General features: G+C 41.4%; 2 protein-coding genes across 2 annotated transcripts in view; both read right to left on the bottom strand.

Annotated features, from left to right (window-relative positions):
• Positions 1 to 23,159, bottom strand: part of KTN1 (kinectin 1) — a 257,646-nt gene that overhangs the window by 158,125 nt on the left and 76,362 nt on the right.
• Positions 5,387 to 22,215, bottom strand: LOC121919629 (kinectin-like). Its single transcript, XM_042446451.1, has 8 exons — positions 22,068 to 22,215; positions 16,811 to 16,900; positions 12,585 to 12,665; positions 10,818 to 10,907; positions 10,638 to 10,730; positions 7,861 to 7,932; positions 6,834 to 6,917; positions 5,387 to 6,273 (listed from the first exon to the last, which is right to left on the bottom strand). Exons 1-8 carry the CDS (start codon positions 22,125 to 22,127, stop codon positions 6,166 to 6,168), a joined length of 678 nt encoding a protein of 225 aa, XP_042302385.1. The 5' UTR covers positions 22,128 to 22,215; the 3' UTR covers positions 5,387 to 6,165.

The raw sequence follows: 23,159 nt of genomic DNA, 5'->3' as shown, positions 1-23,159 counted from the left end.
CCACCACCAGTGAATTCGTAATGGATTTCCCTTAACATACACTGGACTTGTTAAGGACTTCTATTCTAACTTCTTGCCAATCTTCTCAGCATCACCGAGTCTGGGACACGTTGTAAAGGAGTGTCCAAGTAGCAGATACTACTTTTAAGGAGTAGTATTTATTATAATTAAAACAAAACAGAATCAACAGATATAATTATCCAAGATCCTAAAGGCCTTGCAGGTACAATATGTGTAATTCTGAAAGCATTCTTCCATGCAGGCAACCAGAAAAAAATAATAACTAAGCCTACTAAACGTTCTAATCTGACACATTCTCACCTAATGATATATGATGTAATATGCTGGCCTTGATGGATCTGAAATTAGTTACAGGTCTTAACTTAGCATCAGATCTTGCTGAATTATGCCTTCTTGCTATAGGCACAACACTAAGTTTCCTAACATTGTACAGACTAATTGAGGGAGAGACTCCCACCTCGAATTTCACTGTACAAACCATTAACCACTGAAGACTCTCTCTCTCTGCCTCTCTCTCTGTCACTCTACAACTGCCAACTGGTTCAGAGGCCTTTTCTCTTAGAAGCTTCTGGAAGAAACTCTCGCCTCTGCTCACTGACTGGTAAAGTGGCTTCCGTCAGTTGTGTGCCATTACTTATATTTGCATGTGCCTCCTTTCCAGCTTCACGCCTATTACCTGGCAGCAGAAGTCTTCCAATGACTGAAGGCCCCGTCCTTACAATTGGTTATCTGCTATTCCCTAATCCCTCACCATTAGCAAGGAGGCTAGAGGCTGATGAGTCCAAGAACATCCAGGGTATATCAGACCGTGATATACCCAGAGCAGCATCTTAGTGAGCAGACAGCCATATTTTTATTATGCCAGCCTTGATTTGTTGAAAAAGCAGAAACACATTATTATATTTATTATTATTATTTGTATTGCTTTTCACAAAAGGAATCAAACGGATTCCAATAGTATAACGTATAAATAAAAACATCAAAAAGCTGAACGTCTTGGAGGCACATCTCAAACAGTGGGCTGATTTTATCCACTTAAAATTGTCTTTCTTCCTTCTCACGTGCCTCTCTATGGCAAAAACAAAATTATTACCAATCATTGATCTCTGCAAATGAGAGGCGTACACAGCGTTCAACACCTTTGCTTAAACCTCCTCTCTCCTGTATCTTCATATCTCTTCCTAATGGAATTTGCTAATTATTTCATCCTAAGATTTCCACTATTTGCTCTGAGATAGTCCCCCCAATTCTTCTTCTGCTCTAATCTTCTATCGCCCCTCGACCTAACAATTTTTGTGTTCCTCCTGCCTCTTTGGAATGAACTCTAATACACTTTGAACTCTTCCAAAAACTGCAACCTGTCTTGATCCAATTCCTGACTCGTCTTCTAATCTCTATAGCTACCCTCCTTTCTGCCCTCCCTCTCATATCTTCAATCTCTCTCTCTCTCTACAGGCTCCTTCCCTTCGGACTTCACAAACATGCTCTCATTCTCCCCCATTCTGAAAAACCCTTCTCTTGACCCCTATTTGTCTAGCTAGCGGTCTGATTCTCTTTTCCCTTTTTTTCTAAGGTTTTGGAAACGGTTGTTTATTCTCGCTGTCTTGAGTTTTTGAAGCCAACTCCATTCTTGATCCTTCAGTCTGGCTTCCACCCACAGCATTCTACAGAGACCAGCCCTCCCAAATCTCAAACTTCTTTTATGGCAAGGCAAATGGTCTTATCTGTTGTCATCCTTCTTGATCTGCTGCAGCCTTGACACTGTTGATCAATCTCTTCTAGTTAATATACTTTCTGACCTTGGGTCTCCAGACTCTGTTCTCGACTGGTTTCAATCTTATCTTTCTGGCAGATCTTTGCAGTGGTTGCTGGCGGTCAGACTTCTTCTCCTGTTCCCTTATACTGTTGAGTCCCCAGGGCTGTTTCTGGGTCCCTTCGTTTTCTCTCTACACACTGTCCTTAGGAAAAACTCTTAGCTCTCTTGGCTTTTCCACATGATGCCGATGGACCACCCAGCTGTATCTTTCCGCCCTGACCTTTCTCCAAGGCTTGAACAGCAAGTTCGTCTGCCTCACAGCTGTCTCGCAGAGGATGCGCTATCGGCATTTGAAGCTCAACATGTCCAAGACAGAGCTTCTTGTCTCTTTCCTCCTAAGCCCACCTTTCAACTCTCCTTTTTTGTCTCTGTGGACAACATTTCTACTCAAACAGTCCTCAGCAAGCCCGCAGTCTTGGTTTATCTTTGATTCTCTATGTCGTGTATCCCTCAGATCCAGACCACAGCCAAGGCTTGTGATTCTTTTGTACAATATGCCAAAATCCGACCATATCTCTCCGCCTCTACTTCCAAGATCCTGGTCCATGCCCTAGTGATCTCACGACTTGATTACTGTAATGTCCTCCTGGCTGGGCTTCCTCTTTTCACCTCCGTCCTTAATCTCTTGTAGCATTCCAGCGTGCACGCATTATCACTTCCACCCACCGCTCTGACCACATCTTCTCTGTGTTGGCATCCCTTCACTGGCTCCCTCTCCCTTTCCGCATTCCGTATAAGCTCCTGTTGTTGACATTAAAGCCTCCATGGACTGGCCCCTCCTTACTTATCAGAACCTTCTTTCTCCTCACCCTTCCCACCAGGCCCCTCCGTTCTGGTAAGTCAAGGTCTGTGTCTCAGCCCAGGATTTTCCTTGCCCCATCCCGGATTCGCCCCTTTTCACTTGCTGCCCCTCACTCCTGGAACCTTCTTCCCCACAAACAAGAGCCATCACTTCTTTAACAGCTTCAAAACGAGTTGAAAAACCTCTGTTCCGAGAAGCCTTCCCAGGCATTGCAAATTTTTGCTTACTATTTGATGTTCTTTTGGTGCCTGTTATCGAACCATTTCTTGTACAGTGGACCATTGTTGCTAGTGGGGTTTGGTTCCAAGATCCCCGTGATAACAAAATCCGTGTATGCTCAAGTCCCATTAAATATATGACATAGCACAATGGTGTCCCTTATAAAAATTGAAAATCAAGGTAATTTATACTTTTTTGGATCATTTTCAACCGTCGTATGCTTGAACATCCGTTGTATAAAAAATCCGTGTATAAGAAGGCCGGACTGTTTGCTATGTACTGTATATGTATTATCCTACCTGAGAGTATGTATTTTCCCTGGAAGAAGATTAACCATCCATTATGAAGCCAAGCCCTCCCTCCAGTCCATTTGCCTTGGTCCAGGCCTTGGAGGTTGAGGGAACTGCTGGACCTCTTACCCTTTCCCTCCACCACTCCCTTCTCCTTCTGTGTCTTGTCTTTTTAGATTGTAAGGCCGAGGGCAGGGACCGTCTAACTAAAAAGATTGTATGTACAGTGCTGTTGTAATGTTAAACGCTTCATAATAAAGGTTAATATACTAATAATAATCATAATAATAAGAAGAGAAGAAGAAGAAGAAGAAGAAGAAAGATATTCCACAGGCGTCCAAGTCCCAAGATCTAGTCGGGCTTTCCAATTAGCATCAGCTTCTTAATATATTAGGAAATAGACCCAGCAGATACAGAGAAACCGCTGGAGATTTTCACGAAGTGTGTCTTATAGGACAAGCTCTGTCCATAACCTCGAGGCCGCATCTTGAACTGACATTTCCAAATAGTCACCACGAAGACCAGACCCACATACAATGCACTGTATAGGTTTGGCCTGGGATTACAGAAGTATAAGTAACCAGTAACCAGATTTGGTTCAGAAGGCGCTTCAAATGGCCCAATAGCCTAAGCGGATGCTGAAGGTGTATGTGTCTCAGTGATATGGTCTATGGGCCAAACCAAATTACAGACATAGTCTTTAAAGGAGAATGGCCACCAGCATCCAGGGACAGGTGAAACACCAGCTTATGAAAGACACACTTGAGCTTTTATTCCTTACCTTGGGCAAGTCGGACAGCTAGTTTTTGCTCTCACTATGAATCCATTTGGAGTTTGGCAAAGTCTCATCAACGTGTTTTGAGCTATAAAAAAGTAAAAAAAAAGACGCTCGTCTCACTGAGTCAGCACTAGGAAGAAGGAAAGGCAAGTTTTACACACACATACATCTCCAGAGCAGATGAAAAAAGATGACAAGTAGAGAAGCTTGAAACAGGGGTTAGAATCAGTGACAGGACCCTATATAGATTACTTACTCTGTTGAACACCTCACCAGCATTACCAGTGAATTTGCACAAAACTTTTCACACATATGCCTCTATGGCCTGACCAAAGTCTGTTTTAAGGTCAAACCTGTCTTCCCCTGCCCCTAGGAATGAGCTTACTCCTCCTTTCAGTAACTAAAAATAAATATCTAACATTTTAATCACTCTGCTTATTATATGTCTCAAACACCATATGGTTCTCTCCAAATCAATAGATTCCTACATGGGAAATGAAACCTTCTCTACATAAAGTGTAGAAAAAGTCAGTGCATGTGGTGGCATTTCCCCATCCTGAAATGTAAATATATTTTTTTTCTTTTGAGGTGGATTAAACATTTCCTTGGTTCTGGAAGACTCACTTTTGAAGAGCTGCAAACATATGAACACAACCTGTCATCATACTCCCAATAAAGACATCTGAAACAATATGCCATAAGTCACTCGCAGCTGCTACCAATCATTTACAACTCGAGATTGTTCAGTCAAGTGAGGGATTGGTTTGTCTGATTTCTCTTTTATGTTAGGTCTTGTTCTTCCCCTGCAATCAAGCAATGGTTACTTTTCTGACCAGAAGTCAGAGTTCCTATTTCAAGCTGGGCCCATGCTTTCTAAATTCATGATGATGGATACACAGCATCCCATTATTCCCAGTTCTCCCTTCAAGTGTGTCATTTGGGCATCACTCTCCATGTTCAGTCAGTTTCCATAGAAGATAGAAAGTCCATCGCTTCATAAGCAGGGAGACTTGCAGACTCCAGTATCTTTCCAGAGGGATAGAGGTGTTAGTCTGGACCAGCAGAAAAGCTCATTTTATTTGACATAGGCTTTCAGAGACTGCAACCCACTTCACCAGTTGGACAGAGCATTGCTCCTCTGGGCAGATTTTTATACACATGCTCCATCACTTCCCAATTACTCTTTGTTACAGAACGAACATTAAGTGATCACCAATGTCTGTACCTTTTGCATTTCCATTCACCTAATATCTTTCTCTTATTTGTTGTTATTTACCATACATGCCAACTTATGGCAACTAAAAATGAGAGAGTTCCATGATGTCATCAACTGTCCTGCTCAGGTCTTGCATACTCAGGCCAACCCTGACTTCACTGACTTTTAAAACTGTAGTGCCATCTTCCTCTTTTCCTGTTGCCTTTCTGCTTTACTGAGCATTATCATTTTTTCCAATGAATCACATCATCTCATGATATGTCCAAAATACAACAGCCTCAGTTTAAGGCCTGATTTGCTCTCAAACCATTCATTTATCTTTTTGGAAGTGCACAGTATCTGCAGAGCTCTCCTCATCCAGCATGAGTTGATTTGCTTCCTATCAACTTTCTTCACCAGCCAGCTTTCACAATCAGTCAAAGAAACTGGAAATATAACAGCATGGATTGTTCTGACTTTGGTATTTAATGATGTATACAATGATATGTGCAATGATATAAATATCTACCAGCAGAGGCAATATTCCAGCACGTATTAAAGTGTGCTGCATTCAATGAAAACTTGCCCCAAATGCAATAAGAATTTGAGGTGCTGCAAGACTCTTTTGTTGTTGTTTTCCAGTGTCCTTGGCACAGAAAACAATATTGTTCACTTTTACCCTTCAACAACTAGATTCACTCCAAAGGAAATGTTTGATCCAAAACAGACCTCAGCCAGACCATCGCTATCTGAATGAACCTTAACCTTCTGTTTAATATTTAGTGTAGATAAAGCAGCAGTTTCACACTCAGACCACTTTGCCTGCATTCTGTGAAAGCAGTTTTCCAAATTCACAAACTACAAAACATTAATGGTTGAAGCAAGAAAGGTGAAGAAAAAAAACTACACATGCTTAAGCACTAGTCACATTGTTATAGGAGGTAGAGAGAGGCTATCAGAGTGGTTGCAGTGGACAGACTGAACTGAAATGGTTAGCAGACAGAAAGGATTTGGAAAAGTTCCTCCACTGTGGAGTAGATATACTCAGATGGAGGGTAGGCCTCTTACCAAATTTAACTCTTCATTTTGCCTTACTGCTTCAGAATATGAGTCATCAAGTTTTTTCTGCAATTCAGTCAATAGATCTTTGAGCTGAAATGAAGTTTTTCAGAGGCTTTAGGATGCATGTCCTTACAGTGGTCATCTGAGGCCCTGTTCCATGTTTGACCATCACCACCTGAGACCAGGGTGGGAACATGAAACAGAGCCTTTTCGGTGGCAGCTCAAAGACCCCATCTTTGGGACTCCTTTCTTGGGGAGATCTGGCTAAATACTTCACAGTTTGAAGGCTGGCAAGCAGTGAAGACATCTTTTGTTTTGCTCAGAACTTAATCACTGCTAAGAAGAGCTACTGTTGTCTTACATTGACATTTTCTGCTGTTAAATTGTTATTAAACTCTGCACTGAGTTTGGAGCCTATTGGCTAGTGGTATAAAAATGTTATGATTATCATCAACGTCATCACTCTTTCCCCCCACTTTCTGCTCAGCTATTAGTGTGCCCACCTATCTTGGAGCCACAAACACAATAATGCCCCAATTCTTTCTATCGTTTAGTGAGCAAACATTTCATTCCTGGGCCAACCAAATTCATGCTACTTTTCCATGTATGTTGATGCAAAAACAGCCACAGTGTTTTAGTAGGTGGCTTACCTCACGAACTTCTGAAACATACGTTGATCGCTCTATTTCTGCCTTTTCCAGTTCCTGCTCCAAGTGTTCTCTCTCTTTTTTAAGCTGCCAAAGGAATGAAGCCGCAAGACACGTGTTTCTACACAGTTAACTTCAAGATTCAGTCTTCTACTAAACATTTTAAAATTATTCCTCAACTTCATAGATTCTCCAACTACTAGTTTAGTATAGATAAGCCCGGATTTTGTTTAGAATATTATTCTAATTTCACTGGAACTTATCTATGTTTTATGTGTAAATTTCTTTGGCACTTCAGTGGATGTAAAAATGAAAAATCCTACCATTACCATTTTAAAATCATGTGGTCTTAGATTTGCATCAATTTGCATCACAGTGGCTATGTGTAAAAACTGTAAACAAAATGTTTAATATATAGTTTAATATTATGCCTAGTTCAAACAGAGTCTGATTTCATATCCTAGTTTGCTGGGAATCTTCCAGCCACCAGTATAGGCAATCTCATGGTTCCTCCTTGGTTTCGTCCTTATGGAGCGAAAGATGTAAAGTAAACCAGGTGAATGAAGAAGAAATAACTACCAAAATGCAGGATAGATCCTGTCAAGCACAGAAATTACCCACAGGCAGGAAAATTAACTCTGCTGTGGTGGACAAAAAGGAACTGAAGCTTAGGTGAGAAGCGAACTGATAGCCCACTTGGAGAGCAGGCAAGGCTACCCCCAAAATGCCAAAGTAACAGCTCTGGAAGTTTCCAAAGATGCAGTGTGCAGACACAGGATAACCCAACTGTTTGATTAACAGAGACTACAAAGAAGAAATGTGATTTAAGAAACTTTACCTTCTTCAAAAATGTTCAAAGCCACTTGCATGAGGGGAAGGAGAATTAAGGGGCATATGACTCACTGCTGGTCTAATAAACCACAGTTGTTAAATTGTAGAATTCTTAAACCTCAACTGAGTCATTCTACTCTCACAGCAGATTTGGGATGAACATAACTCTATAGCAGAGATTAAATCCAACAAAACATACAGCATCAACTTCTTTGTTTTCTTCCTTTAGTCTTTCTACTTCCTCTTCTAGAAGACTGACCGACGACCGCATCTGCAATTAGACAAATATAAACACTTCTGTCATTCAGATGATAAATGAAGAACTTTACCTTCTTCAAAAATTTTAAGTGAATTTAGGGCACAGCTGCTTTTCCTCCTCTGCTTTCTCTGTTGTCAACAGAGGCGTACTGGCCAGAATTAGGCTGCCATCAGCTCTCAGTAACACATACATTCTCAAACGCACAAGGCTTTCTGCTTTCCATTTTAAACCGTATGTTTCTGGGGCATAGAATCATAAAGTTGGAAGAGACCACAAAGGCCATCCAGTCAAAACCCCTGCCATGCAAGAACTCACAATTAAAGCACCCCCAACAGATGGCCATCCAGCTTCTCTTTAAAAATCTCCAAAGAAAGAGACTTCACTACACTCTGAGGCTGCATCTTGCACGGCCGAACAGTCCTTACTGTCAGGAAGTCCTTCCTAATGTTGAGGTGGAATCTCTTTTTCTGTATCTTGCATCCATTGTTCCAGATCCTATTCTCTGGAGCAGCAGAAAACAAGCTTGCCTCATCCTCAGTATGACACTCCTTCAAATATTTAAACAGGGCTATCATATGACCTCTTAACCATCTCTTCTCCAGGCTAAACATACCCAGCTTCCTAAGTCTCTCCTCTTGGGGCATGGTTTCTAGACCCTTCATCACATGCCAGCTTGTCAACACCCTAAATTTAACAAATTGTAAGACAAATTGGCAGTCAGCCTGCATCACACTTTTGAGATTTTCAGGTAAATAGCACTGTGTGCAACAGTGCTTTCTTTGTGGAGTTCTGAACTGACTGTCAATCAATTTCAGCAAATGATAAGGAGTTCTTCTTATAAGAGGGAGACATTGTTCCGATCATCAGCTCCAAACTGATTATCATTTGACAACCTTCCCATGTTTGTTCCTTACCAATTAGTTTAATCTCTGGTATAAATTAATACCACCCCCTCCACCACCCACACTCCTAATAGGGAATATGTAAGCTTTTTTTTTAGTTAGCAATAGTAGAGAAATAAGTAGTGTTTCACTTTGCCCTTTTCTGGAGCCTTTGAAAGTCAATATCAATGTTATGATAAGCAATGCAAAAGAAAGAAAAGCCTCACTCTGAGACAGTTCACACTGTCAGAGCAAACTTCCTTCATCCAAGTAGTAAAAATGGCTCTTATCCATGAACTAGATACAGTGGTACCCCGGGATACGAATTACCCAGCTTACGAATTTTTCGGGATACGAAAAAATCCCATAGGGATTTATTGTTTCGGCTTACGATGGTTTTTTCGGGTTACGAAAAAACCCCGGCGCTGTTTTAAATGGAAAGGCCGCCACCGGAGGGCAGCAGAGAGCTATTTTTTCCATTAGCGCCTATGGCAATTCGGCTTACGAAGGTTTTTCGGGTTACGAAATTAGCCGCGGAACGAATTAATTTCGTAACCCGAGGTACCACTGTACTGTTAAGCCCAGACAATTTATCATCTTCTGTAAAGTCAATGCAGAAGCAGATGGCCTTTTCTAGTTAACACTGAAGTGCGGTTGGCCTTCTATTTGAGGGGGTTATCCCCCTTGAGCTCTCCCCCATTTGCATCAAGTTGGCTTCAGTAAGCACTCGCTGGATGCATAATCCAAAATCATTTCACAGGGATTAATTTGTATCGATGAAGGCAAGGAAAACCACAGAAGTGCCACATTAAAAACAACAGCAGCATGATTAAGCCCCTTGATACTACTTTAAGAACATATTGCTATTTTCATATGTGATCACCATCCAACGTATATCAGAGCAATTGCTCACCGATGCATTATCTGGTTTTATTAATGTCTTCTGGCGATTCCTCCTGTAGGCTGTTTAGCTGTTGTTTTAAACTGCCTATTTTTAGTTTTGTCCTTCATTTTGAGAACTGTTAGACTGAGAAGAAGGATTTAATTTTTCTAAAAGAAACACAGCTTAGAATGGAGCATTAAAAAGATGCCTTCTATAGGAAGTGTAGCTATAGAGGGGGCAAAATGAGGGCACTGGATTTCTAAATAAGAATTCTACCCCTTCTAAAATGACATTTTCCTTCACTCCTCAGACTTCTATTGTTGCAGTAACTTAAAACTTTAGCCAAGTGTTCCGAAATAAAAGTTGAGACATCAAAAGTAAAGGGGCAGGCAAAGTTAACTTCACTGACTGGCATCAAAGGCCACCATCGTGCACGACGCACACCCCAACTCCACCCCCATGCCAGTGTGACTTTTTGAACTGTGGTGTCCAGAAATGGGACACAGTATTCCAGGTGAGGCCTGACCAAAGCAGAAGACAATGATACTATCACTTCGCTTGATCAAGATGCTATACTTCTATTGATGCAGCCTAGAATTGCATTGGCCTTTTTAGCTGCCATATCACACTGATGACTCATGTTCAACTTGTCGTCTACTTAGACTTCTAGATCCCTTTCACATGTCATCTTGTTAAACCAGGTGTCCCCAATCCTGTATCTGTACATTTCATTTTTTTCACCCTAAGTGTAGTACCTTACATTTCTCCCTGTTGGAAGTTTTGTTAGTTTTGGCCCAGTTTTCTAATCTATTAAGGTCATTTCGAATTTTGATCCTCTCCTCTGCTACTCCTCCTAATTATAATGTTCTCTATGTATTTGCACCTTGATGCCAGAAACTCTGTCAGTGCAGTGGGTAGACATGCACAAGACCAGTGGGATCTTTTTTAAATACCTTTTGCAGTTCCTTCTGAGAGTCTTCAATTTTTATTTTCCATTTGCTCTCCTCTTCTTCCACGCTCCTCTGTAACCTTTGCAAGATTCCCTCCTAGCAATACAGAATTTCAGTTACATTGAGGCTCAATAGGTGGAAATTCCACTGGGCAAAAGTAGAATTTACAATGCTCCTCCCTACCGTCTCTGCAAGGACCACTTTATACTTCTCACACTCCTGCTGCAGCATTACATGCAATTCATCTGCCTCTTTCAACTTTTGCTCTAGGGCCTGTTAGAACAAACAAACAAAATTCCATACACATTTGGAAATGTATGCCATATAAGTACTGTTTCAAGTTTCTGCACTGCAATTCCCCTCATTTCAATTCGGGCTCAATTGATTACAATTACAATTACCCACCCACTCAGACGTGAAAATAAGTCTAGAAAGGCTGATGCCAAATAAAATTTGTTAGCTCTTGAGCTGTTTTTGTTGCTTGTGCTGCAACAGACTGACATGGCTACCCCACATACTATGAAAAATCACAATAATTTCTAGTTATGTATTTAGTTATTAGTTTATTAAAACATTCATTCCTCACTTGCAACCCATAGCCATTACAAAGTCACAGACTCTCTGAATAGCAGCCATAATTTTGGACGAAGTTCTGTAATTTCCCTTAAGCTCCAGGCTAAGAGCTGAAGAGTAAATCCGTAAACCAGCCATATGTGAAAAATCTTTATTTGTCATTGAAAAGGGTTCAATTTTGCTTAGTTTGCAGCCATATTAATCCAAATTAATCAATAGCCTGAATTCAAGGTGTGACTTCCCATTTCAGATAAAGAAGGGAAAAGGGGGGGAAAAAAGGCTACAAAGAAAGGCTAAATGTTAAGACTAATCCATGTTTTTAAGCATAAGTTGTCACCTATCACAATTCACGTCCTTACAGTGCTGCTGCTTTTCTGATTCAAAGCTGGATAAATGACGTTGTATTTGAGTGTTTTATTTCCCAGTCACTGGACAAACATTTAGAAAAAAAGACAACAAAGGGGCAATGTGCACATGGAGATTCTTTTCCTTTGCTGACTTTGATGCTTAGTTCCTGCCATGATTAGCCTGGCAAATGTAAGATCAGCCTTATTTCAGTTACATTATTACTGGTAAATGGAATGGACCATTCTGCTTCTCAGGGGCCCTTCAGTCGAAGCTTGGAAAAGTCTCTTTTTGGACAACTCCAGGGGCTAAATCAAATTGTTAGCCCCAATGAGTGAAGGTCCAATGAATCAATGGATACAGAAGTTCAACATTTATGTAAGTTCCATGGATCAGATAGGTTACTCAAACTGGGACTAACAACTGGATTTAGACCCCAGACACCCAAAACCAACTGGGCACGTGGGGGTGAATTCTGGAAGACATACTGTAGTTTCCTAACTTTGTGTTTAGTTAGCAGTCAACGGTAAATACTACAACGAAAGAAACTTAGAGTGTTATTCATGTTGTTTTCATAAGACTAAGATTCAGAGGATGCTACCAGATCCTGAAACCTAGGATTATGCATCCCCCTTAAACAGAAGATCCCAGAGCTTTGAAAAGGTATTACATGTTCTTGAATCTGGAAGACTTTAGAGTTTCACAGTCCAAAAAGGCACTTTTCCAAACTCTGGAATATCCTTAATAGCAATAGCTGTACATGTGAAAATGTCATGCTGGTTTCTCCTTTTTAGAGCCATTCAGGAGGGCCCTGGTTTCTTTACCCATAGCAAAATGGTTGCTTTTGCAAAGATGTATGCCCCCCCAAATCCTGTTAAACCAGCCTGGGTGTGACACATCAGAAGCCAAAATGTAAGCTCCTGCATCTCAAATGCATCTGAAGCCAATATCATTTTTCTCCTTTCCATTACCCAGGTTGATGGAGGATGGCATTAACCAACAAAAGCATACATGCACATAGTCTGTACGCACCTTCACTTCATCTGGTCGAGATGTCTCTTTTGTATGCTCTCTTACTGCCTGTTCAAACCCACGCATCCATTCACTGTGACTCTGTGTAAGAAAAGGGCATTAAAGCAAAGAGGTCTTGATAACGTGAGAGAAATTTTAAAATGACAACATGGGCAGAACAACAGTCAACATCCACCATTTAACAGCTGTCACAGACATGAATTGTCAATCATCCATTCAGGAGGGGGAAGGGGATTCCTTTCTGGATGCTGGGATTTACTCCATCTTGAAGAGACAGAGCTTGTTTCTGGTTAAGAATTACCCTGGAATAAACCCTGGTTCATTTGCATGTGTTAAAATACAGCCGTATGCACACATGTGCATGTCCACACACGCACATAATGGTGATGTGACAATGATGTTTATTTGTCACCTTTTTTCCAGTTTGGGACTCTAGGCAGCTTACAATAGTTAAAGCAGCTAAAATTCACAACACAAAAAACTTAAAACTTAAAAATATAATTGAACAATGAAAAAAATTAGAAGCTATTAAAATATAAAATGTTAAAAGTGAACAGCAAATGGAAAATTTTGCAAGGCCCATTCCCACTGGGCAATCTGTTCTCTAACATTTGCTGAAACAAAAGAGTCTTGATCTACCTGTGGAAAGATAGCAAGAAACATGCTAGTTTAAATTCTCTGGGAAGGGAATGCCAAAGCCTAGGAGCAGCCACCAAAAAGGGCCTTTCCCATGTTTCCACCAGATGTACCTGTGAGAATGGCGAGGCAGAGAGAAATGCCTCCCCAAAACATCTCAGAACACAACCAGACTCATAATGAAGAATATAAAGATACAGATGCGTTAGTCTGTAGAACCTGTAAGTCAGAATAGAGATCTTCTAACACCTTTGAGATTAGCTGAACGAAAGAAGTTGGCATCTTGAGCCTTTGTAGAATGAAGTCTACTTCCTCAGATGAATTTGGAAGAGTGGTATTGGCATTCTCACACACCAATGGCATATATATCCAACACCATAAGCTTTTTTATAATTTCTATTTTAATTTTAAAAGCCCCCCTTTCAGCCTCCTTCAAACACAGGGAACCTAAACACACCAGATCCTGTCTGATCTTGGAAATTAAGCAGGTTCAGCCCTGACTAGGACTTGGATGGGCAGAAATTGTTAAGAGAATAAAGCTTGTTTAATATGTCCAGATGTGAAGAAGTAACAAAGGCAACTATGGGTCACATGCAACCTGTTAACCAGGGAATTGGTTACAGCTGGGTTAAGACATGTGATGCATCTGCAAGATCATCATGTGCCGGAAAGCAATGTCAAGTGTTGAAAGCTAATGTAAATACCCTTGGTCATCTTGGCTGGGGGACAACAATTAAGGTGACACAGCAGGAAGAGCCTGAGCTTGGTGGCCGCATGGCAAAAGCCTATAAAAAGCCCAGGTCTCATTGAATAGTGTGGGTTTTTGTTGGTCGGTGGTGGATGTGTAGCCTCTTTGGAGATTTGCTTTTTGTATATATTGCAACTGAAAGATTAAAGAGCCTCCTTGAAAGAGACGCTTGCTTCAGAGTGTTTTATCAGCATCTGGAGGAAGGAGGAGATTCCTGAGCAGCACAGACAGCTCTGAGACAGTCGCTTGGAGATTATCCTCCCGAGGGCTTTCGACGCAAGACTGTGCACTCACATTCCAACAGAAATAACAAGTGCTATAGGCTACATTTCAGAGAAAAGAATGGCAAAACCACCCCTGAGTAATCCTTGCCTAAGAAAAATCTTAGTCACCATGAATCCACAGGCTACTTGAAGGCACACACACACAACAAAGGGGAAAATATGCCCAAATCCCCCTTCTGAATGATTTTAGGATGGAATGGGGCTTTTCCCTCCCCCAAAACCAGAAGCGATTTTTGGTCACTTGTGGTTTTTAAAAGGTTCCTCTTTGAAGTAAACATTTTTGGAAGGTAAATGAGGCAAAGGTAACTTCCTCACTTTCCCTAGAAGGCACAAAAGTCTTTTTTAAATAATAAAATACATTTTAATGGGGGTGGCACTGCCAGGAGGCATGGATGTGCCTCTCCAAAGTCTGGGGAAGTGTAGGCATCCCCCTCTGGTCTCTGGAAGCTGCCTAGCCCTGGTTTAGAGGCAAGTGAATAGTTTTTTCCCACCAGACATCCTTGCTTTGAAGCAACTTCAATTTATAATTCTTTGACATTTTGAGGCTTGCATTAGACTTTAGCAGAGACTCTTAACAACACAGAAGAAGTGGAAAAGAGTAACCAAAATGGCTGTTGGACAGCAGCATCGGGAAGAGAAGGGCAAATAGATAGATCAGAGCATGTTATTGGCTCATACTGTAAGTGGCAGGTAGGAGCACAGACGTTACTCTGTAGGCAATGATAATCAAATTCCTATGAGCTGCTAGGATAGCTACCAACCAGGAGGAAAAAATGGTCCAGAGGAAGCAGCACCAAAGAGGATTTATCCATCTGGCAGAAAGGTCATTCACATTTTAAAACTGAAGTGACCATTACGTATCCTGTAGTCAACTGCCTTCTCTTGTTGTTTGAAGAAAGAACTACTTAGGGAAGAGATTTAAGGAGCCAGGCCAAATCAGTGATGTCTAAAGCAAACTGGAATATTCAAAAATCTTGGGAACAGGAAAAAAGACAATTTACTTCCCTGAGAAATAAAACAGGTGAACTTGCGTAAGTTGCTAGCGTTCAAACTCAGTTCCCGAGCCTTCTATGGGTAACCTCCGCTGCTGGACAGTAAGAGCGAGTCTGGGACAAACCCAGACTCGGTTCCCAGTATCTATGCTTGCAAAGTTTCTATCAACATAAATGGTACTTGGCAGAATTCTGAAAGGTTTTCCAGGCCAAGGCTGGAAAAGCAGTCCAAAACATTTCTGGACTCCAGATCCCCAAATCCTCTAGCTGGGGAATTCTGGGACTTCTGGCCTGAAAAGGAATTTAACACAAGGTAGCACTTTGTTTGCATGGAAAAGATGGGGAAAAGAGACATTCACTGGCTTGCATTTCAGGCACAGAACACCAATTCAAAACTGAACAGCATTTGAGCACACAATATTACTAGGCCACAAAAATGAATAGCATGTAGCACACCAATTAGCAGCAGCACCCAGAGGACCACATTAACATCTCTGAGCCAGCAAGCCCAGATGTTCTGTTCTTCACCAATGCCTGCAAAACACCCAGCCTTGCTTAGGATGTAATCCACCAGCAGCTGGTTAAGTGCAGCACTGAATCACAGAATCCCAGAGTTGGGAAAGACCACACAAGGACCATCCATTCCAATCCCATTCTGCCATGCAGGAACACACAATCAGAGCACTCCTGACAGATGGCCATCCAGCCTCTGTTTAAAAATATCCAAAGGAGGAGCCTTCACCACACTCCAAGCCTGAGTATTCCACCGTCAAACAGTTTTTACTGTTAGGAAGTTCCTCCTAACATTGAAGTGAAATTTCTTTTCCTGTAGTTCAAACCCATTGCTCCAAGTCCTAGTCTCTGGAGCAGCAGAAGACAAGTTTTTTCCATCCTCAACATGACATCCTTCCAAATACATAAACAGGACTATCATGTCACCCCTTCACCTTCTCTTCTCAAGGCTAAACATATCCAGCTCCCTCTTAAGGCATTATGGTTTCCAGACCCTTCACCATGTTGGTCGCCCTCCTCTGGACACACTCCAGTTTTTCCACATCCTTTTTGAATTGTGGTGATCAGAAATGGAAACTACATTCCAGATGGGGCCTGACCAAAGCAGAATGGAGTGGTACTATTACTTGTCTAGATCCAGACACTATTCTCCTATTGATGCAGCCTAGAACTGTGCTGACTTTCTCAGCTGCTGCATCACATTGCTCACTCATGTTCAGCCTGTGGTTCACTAAGACTCCTAGCTCCTTTTTGCATGTACTGCCTTCAAGCCAGGAGTCACCCATCCTGTATCTTTCATTTTCATTTTCTGTGCCCAAGTCTGCTATCCTACATTTTTCCCTGCTAAAAATTCATTTTGTTAGTTTTGGCCCAGCTCTCTAATATGTTAAATCCATTTTAAATTCTGATCCTGTACTCTGGGCTAGTAGCTACCCCTCCTAATTTAGTGCCATCTTCTAAACTGGATAAGTATGCCTTCTATTCCATCATCCACATCATGGATAAAGATGTGGAATAGCACTGGGCCCAGGACAGAACTGAGATGCTTCTTACCAAGGTAGAAGGAAGAGACACCATGGGAAACAGCTTCTGCAAGACCCCTCTCATCTCTGCTTCAGCAACCTCCACATATTGCTGTCTCTCCTAGATTGACAAAAGCATAAGGAAACGGGACCAAGTAAATTCAGAAGTGCCACCATAAGACTGTTAAATTACCTGGGCTATACCTTTCCCCCTGCTCTGAAGAGGACTGGGTCTGAGGGGCAACGAAACCCTGCATGCCTTTGCATGTGAAACATGAAACTGCTTCAGGATATGGCCTTTGTGTCACCTGATACTTTGAAGAGAAGCCTCCTTTTGGGCTTCATCATTTCTTGACTTCTCTTGGATTCTTATGATGGAAGATTGCAGCCTTACTCAACCTGGTGCGACTGCATCAGGGAGGACATCAGTTTTAGTTGTGGGTCTCAAAAGCACACAGACAGATCAAAGACCACTCTTTCTTGAGGTGCCCAAATTAAATACTACTGCTCCTCACTTCTAAAGAGCAAGAGGAAGTCGGTGACTCTGAAATATGTGACTAAAAGACTGTTTTTATTGATGATGTACTGTCCAATGTTTCTTATGATGCAAAAAATATTCTTTTGTAACAAGCATTTTTTCTGGGTGTCATCACATCCTTTCTTACTAATTTTTATTTTTTCCTCCTTATTTTCTTTTTCTATTGCCAAGAGTGTTTAAAATTTGGGGGCAATAGTCACTGGGAGAATATCAGACTTTCTCACAGTGAATATATTCTCAAAACAGTGTAACTTGTTTCAGTTAATAAATGCAGTTTTTGAGAGACTGGAACGAAATGCAAAGTTTCAAAATAACGTATTTTCGTGGCACTGTGAGAAAACATCTATTGCTATTAAAGATGGGGGACAACACTATCAAAATAAGATTTGTTTTTAGGTCTCCTAATTTCCCCCATTTCTTTTCTCTTAAGAGATAATGCAAATTTCTTTTTATGGGACAACTGGGACAGTCACCCAAAAAACTCAAAACAGAGAGAACCAACCAAAGTATTATTTTATAAAGTGACAGGACAGTTTCAGTTTCATTTGTTAGACAATTTGAAGAATTTGGGGAGAGACATAAGGGTGGGCCAGAGCTTAGAAAAGTTAATTTTTGGACTACAACACCCAGTTCTTGACCATGCTGGCTAGAGGATTCTGGGAGCTGTGGTTCAAAAAAGCAGCTTTCCCAAACTCTAGCTTCCTTTTCCTGGTTTATCAGAAGGATGACAAGTCAAAAGTCTGAGTGTGGATATAATAGGAAGCTTTTCCTTCTCTCTCTCTCTCTCTTTTTTTAATTAGCTGAAGTATTGGCAGAATGCTAGGTAAAATCAAAACCAGCAGACAGAGCTAGGTAATGTTTCTCAACATAAATCACTCATGGGGAAAGTGTGACCCTCCAAAGCTTGTTGGGCTGTAATTCCCATCAGCCCTCATCTTTGTTGGTTACTGAATTCAAAGACATAGCCATGTTAGTCTGGAAAACAGTCAGTATGCAAAGTGATCTTGTAGCACCATTGAGACTAACTGAAAGAAAAAAGGTTGCAAGCATGAGTTTTTGTAGACTTGAGCCTACTCCCTCAGATGCATATTTTGGAGTGGAGAATCCAGAGACAGACCTATCTAAATTGTTTATGTGTGAGAATGTCAATTCAAATTCTTTGTGGGTATATGGATGAGGTGGCAAGGACAGTTTTAACATTAGTCATTGGAGGACAAGGCAGCAAGAAAGCTGTTGCCCACAACCAAGGAGAGTAACATCATAGAATCACAGAGTTTGAAGAGACAAGGGCCATCCAATCCAACCCCCAGCTATGCAGGAACACACAATCAAAGCATCCCTGACAGATGGCCATCCAGCCTCAGTTGAAAAACCTCCAAAGAAGGAGAGTCTGCCACCCTCCAAGGGAGTGTGTTTCATTGTCGAACAGCTCCTACTGTCAGAAAGTCATTTCTAATGTAGATAACCAAATGAAAGAGTACTGGAGTGTAGTGTGGAAAACCAAGAGGGATGTGATGAAAGAGTCAAGCGCGATGAGGGTTAGATATGAGGATGAGGGTTAGAGAGAGCTGAAATGTGTGTACAGTACTGTGCCAGAAAACCATTATCTCTGTTCAACCCATTGCTGGTGGACTGTAGACAGTGGATACATTCCAGTGGATTGAACAAAGATAATGGTTTCCTGACATAATACACACATTTCAATACTATCTAACCCCCATCCTCATGAGGTCACTTTTGATTTGTTCATCAAATCCTTGTCCATTTACAACTACACTCCAATATCCTTTCATATGGTCATCTATACTTTTTAGCTGTAGGCAACAGCTTTCTTGCTGCCTTTGTCACCCAGGTTAAAACTGTACTTGCCACTTCATCTCCTTACTCACAAGGTTTTGAATTTAAACTGACATTCTCTCACACATATGACTTATATAGGTCTGTCTCTGGAGTCTCCACTCCAAAACATGCATCTGGGGAAGTAGGCTCAAGTCTACTGAACCTCATGCTACCAATTTCTTTCTTTCACTTAGTCTTAAATGTGCTACAAGATCCCTTTGCATACTTTGTTGGTTATGATAGTTAAGGCTGATAGGAGCTGCAGTCTGGCAACATGTATAAGGCCATGTAGTCTCCACTTCTGCTATAAGCAATCCAGCCCCTCACCTACTACTCACCCCATGGCCACATAAGAATAGGAGCCCATTCATACTACACCATTATGGCACTATGATTCCACCTTAAAGGTCATGGCTGCATCTTATGGAATCCTGGGATTTGGAGTTTGGTGAGACACTAAGGTTGAGAATTCTAAATGTCAATCCCAGAATTCCATAGAGCATTCACTAGATGTCCTCCTAGTTTCAACACTAAGAATCTAACCATCTGTAAATGTACATGGGGTAGCCAAAATAACCCACCTCAAGGCTAAGTCTCTGAAGCTCTCCTTCCTATTCTGGATGACTCTAAATATGCAAATTCTCAACACTATTAATTTAGCTCTCCACCTTGATTTGCCTAAGGTGAAAATTCAGAAAGCCACTGCCCTTTTATTTCATTTTTGTTTAGTCACAGTTTGGCTTATCAGTGCTGTAGGTAAAAGGCTGCAGTCTCACGTTGAAGAACCCCAAGGACCAGGGCAACAAGTTTAGCCTCCTGCCCTCACGTCTTGTATCTTGGTTCCTAAAAGTGCCCAAGCATAGCATGGTATGGCATGCCAACATGTGCCTTTCAGTCCTTTTCTAGAATTCTTTTCCATGAGAGATTCTGTAATGCCACCCCTCCTGGCAGATTATTCCTTGACTGAATGATTCTCATATTCAACATAAAGCTGCCCTCCTGTATTAAAATTGATTCTCAGTGTAATTTCAGCAATATCATCAGAATGATTATTCTCTACTATTATATTAATGCAACTGATATCTTTTCCCTCCCCAAACTAGACTCAATATTTGGTCCAATTACAGGAAAGGTGTATAAATTTATATATTTATATAAATATAAATATATATTTATATACCATTTGATGAACAGCAATACTTTTCTGTGAGGGAAGCAAACTATCAGTTTCAGTTTGGCCATTAAAACATTTCACGTGAGAGGTTGCCCAATTGAATGAGTGTGATCCCAGGGGCTCCAAGGTTGACTCAGCCTTCCATCCTTTCGTAGGTCGGTAAAATGAGTAACCAGCTTGTTGGGGGCAATTGCCTCACAATTTTATAAACTGCTTAGAGAGTGCTGAATTCACTATTAAGTGGTATAGAAATGTAAATGCTATTGCTATTGCAGTCTATTAGAGACAGAGAGCACAATTTAAGCAAGGGGCAGGAGAGAGACAAGATCTCCCTTTTAGAGATCTTAGAGAGGGAGAGAGGGGTGGGCCAATCCCATCAGGCTTCCCCAAAGGAACTGAGCCCTTCCCAGAAGACTTCTGCCTCCATCCTCCACTCCCTTCCCCTTTTGTGTCATGTCTTCTTAGATTGTAAGCCTGAGGGCAGGGAACCGTATAATTAAAAGATTGTATGTACAGTGCTGTGTAAATTTACAGCGCTATATAAATAAAGCTTAATAATAATAATAATTCTATAGTTTAAACCTGTGGCTCCTTCCCTAATGGCAACCTGAGGATAAGTAGAATTGTAGCCCAGCACCTACCTGTGCAGGGTATCAAGTTATGGGAAGGTTGCCCTATGGTATTTTAAAGGATTTTACATGCCTTTTAATATCTAAGTTATTATAAATATAAATTTAAATGCTATGCAGCAGGGACTAGTTGTTACACTCCCTCAAGGTGATTCCAACTCATTGCAACCCTACCCTATGATTTTACTGGCAAGGGTTAGTCAGAGGGTGGTTTGCCATTGCCCAACTCTCAGGTTAACAGAAGGAATTTCCATGACTGTGTGAGGAAGTGGACTGATCCTCCAGAGTCCTAGTTCAACACTCAACACCAAGCTGACTCTAAGTCCTTGGAAAACTATACGACATACTCCAGTTTGTTTGTATTTTTAAAAGTGGCATGAGACTTCAGTTTGGGATATGTGAAGTTCTAACTGCAGTTATAATTAGGACATGGCAACCTGAATTTAGGAGTCACAGTGATGGCAATTTTGGTACAATTCCATCTAAGCTGAGAATTTCTGAAATCTGATCACTTTCAACGGCAGGATGTTAACCATATATCTGAGCACTTCTATCAAAACAGAAGGGCTTTCACACATGTTTAATGTATTTGAGGGAAAGCCTGTGTGTTTAAATTTCAACCTTCCTTTTGATGATGGTGATGGGTATCTGTGTTCTTTCCTCCTCCCCCCCCCCTTTTTTTTTTAAAGCCTACAGGTAGTCCCTTGCATGCCAGACAAGTTTCTTTGGGCACAGAGCAAGGAAAGGTCTAGGTCAATGTCAAAAAGGCCAGAGGGTTTGATTGCAACTCTGCAGTTAAAGGACAGCAGCTCTTCAGCCCTGACAACTGTTCCAAGCAAAACCAAAGTAATCATCAGCATGCTCACAAATCAAAGAGGGGGGGGGGGAAATCAAGAGAAGGATTAAGATGACAGGCATAAGCAGAGGTGGAAAATACAGCATGAGATAGAGAGAGAGAGAGAGAGAGAGAGAGAGAGAGAGAGAGTGCATTCAGAACAGAGTGTATTTAAAATTGCAGTAAAAGCTAAATGCTTCCATTTGATTCTAGAAGGCAGCTGCAGAATCACTTCTAGCTTAATGCATGGTTTCTAGCAGTTAGTATTACAACCTTGGAAGTCTTGTTCACTTTGTCCTGCAGCAATTTTTCAGTTGAGGCCAATGCTTCCATTGCTTTCCAGTTTTTCTCCCGAAGGTCCTAATCGTTTTTAGAAAGAATGGTTTCAGTTCAGCCAACAATCAAACGGTTGTCTGCTTTCACTTCAGAGAGCGAGCATTTGCATTTGAGTGCAGGTTACTGCAAAATGGGGTTGGGTGCTTGATTAAGATGATGCACACTAGCAAAAGACAAGTGCGATGTTAAAAAAAAATAAAAGGGAGTTTGTATGGAATAATTTGAAAACAAACAAAAAAGGTTAAGTCTTCCTGCACTCCACCACTCTTTTTCTGGCTTTAGGGCTACTATGGCATTACTGATAGCAACCCACACACTTTGACTGCATTTGTGAGGAAGGATAAAGGAGGAGTATTCAAAAGTGAGCAACATACACACATAGACACCCATACCCGAGCACACTAAAATCATGTAAGACCCAAGCTTTACGTAAACCAGAAATCAACCAAGAGAGAATGGTGCTGTAAACACATCATGTGAAAAAGCTGTTCTTAAAGTTAGGGCCATCATCTTGAGGTGGTTCCAAAGTTCAGTGGCAAAGCAGATGCCCTGTAAACTGAAGGCCCTAGGCTCAATCCCTGGGAGCACAAGCTATGGATGTGTTCAAAATGTAAAACAAAATGGTGGAGAATCTTTAACACTCCAGACACTGTTCAAATCACAGTCTGGAATAATTACTTCATGAGGCTATAGCCCTCCCAAAATGCCTCACTCAGATGCTGGATGAGGCATCCTGGGAGCTGTAATTATTATTATTATTATTATTATTATTATTATTATTAAACTTTATTTCTAAAGCGCTGTAATTATACACAGCTCTTAACATTTTGGCGGGTTGTAGACCGCCGAAAAGCGGCCGTCTGGCTTCGCTGCTGCTTGCAGCGTCCGGGAGCCGCAGCCTTTAAACAGCGTGACTCCCGGACGCTGCAGAGAAGGAGCGCGGAAATCGCGCTCCTTCTCGGGCCCCAGAAGAGGCGCCACAAGTGCCAAAGGGTGCACTCGCGGCGTCACTTCCGGTGCGCCACGTGC

This window comes from Sceloporus undulatus, chromosome 1 (assembly GCF_019175285.1).
Source record: "Sceloporus undulatus isolate JIND9_A2432 ecotype Alabama chromosome 1, SceUnd_v1.1, whole genome shotgun sequence".
In the NCBI taxonomy this organism is placed as follows: Eukaryota; Metazoa; Chordata; class Lepidosauria; order Squamata; family Phrynosomatidae; genus Sceloporus; species Sceloporus undulatus.
This window is presented reverse-complemented; position numbering and strand designations above follow the sequence as displayed.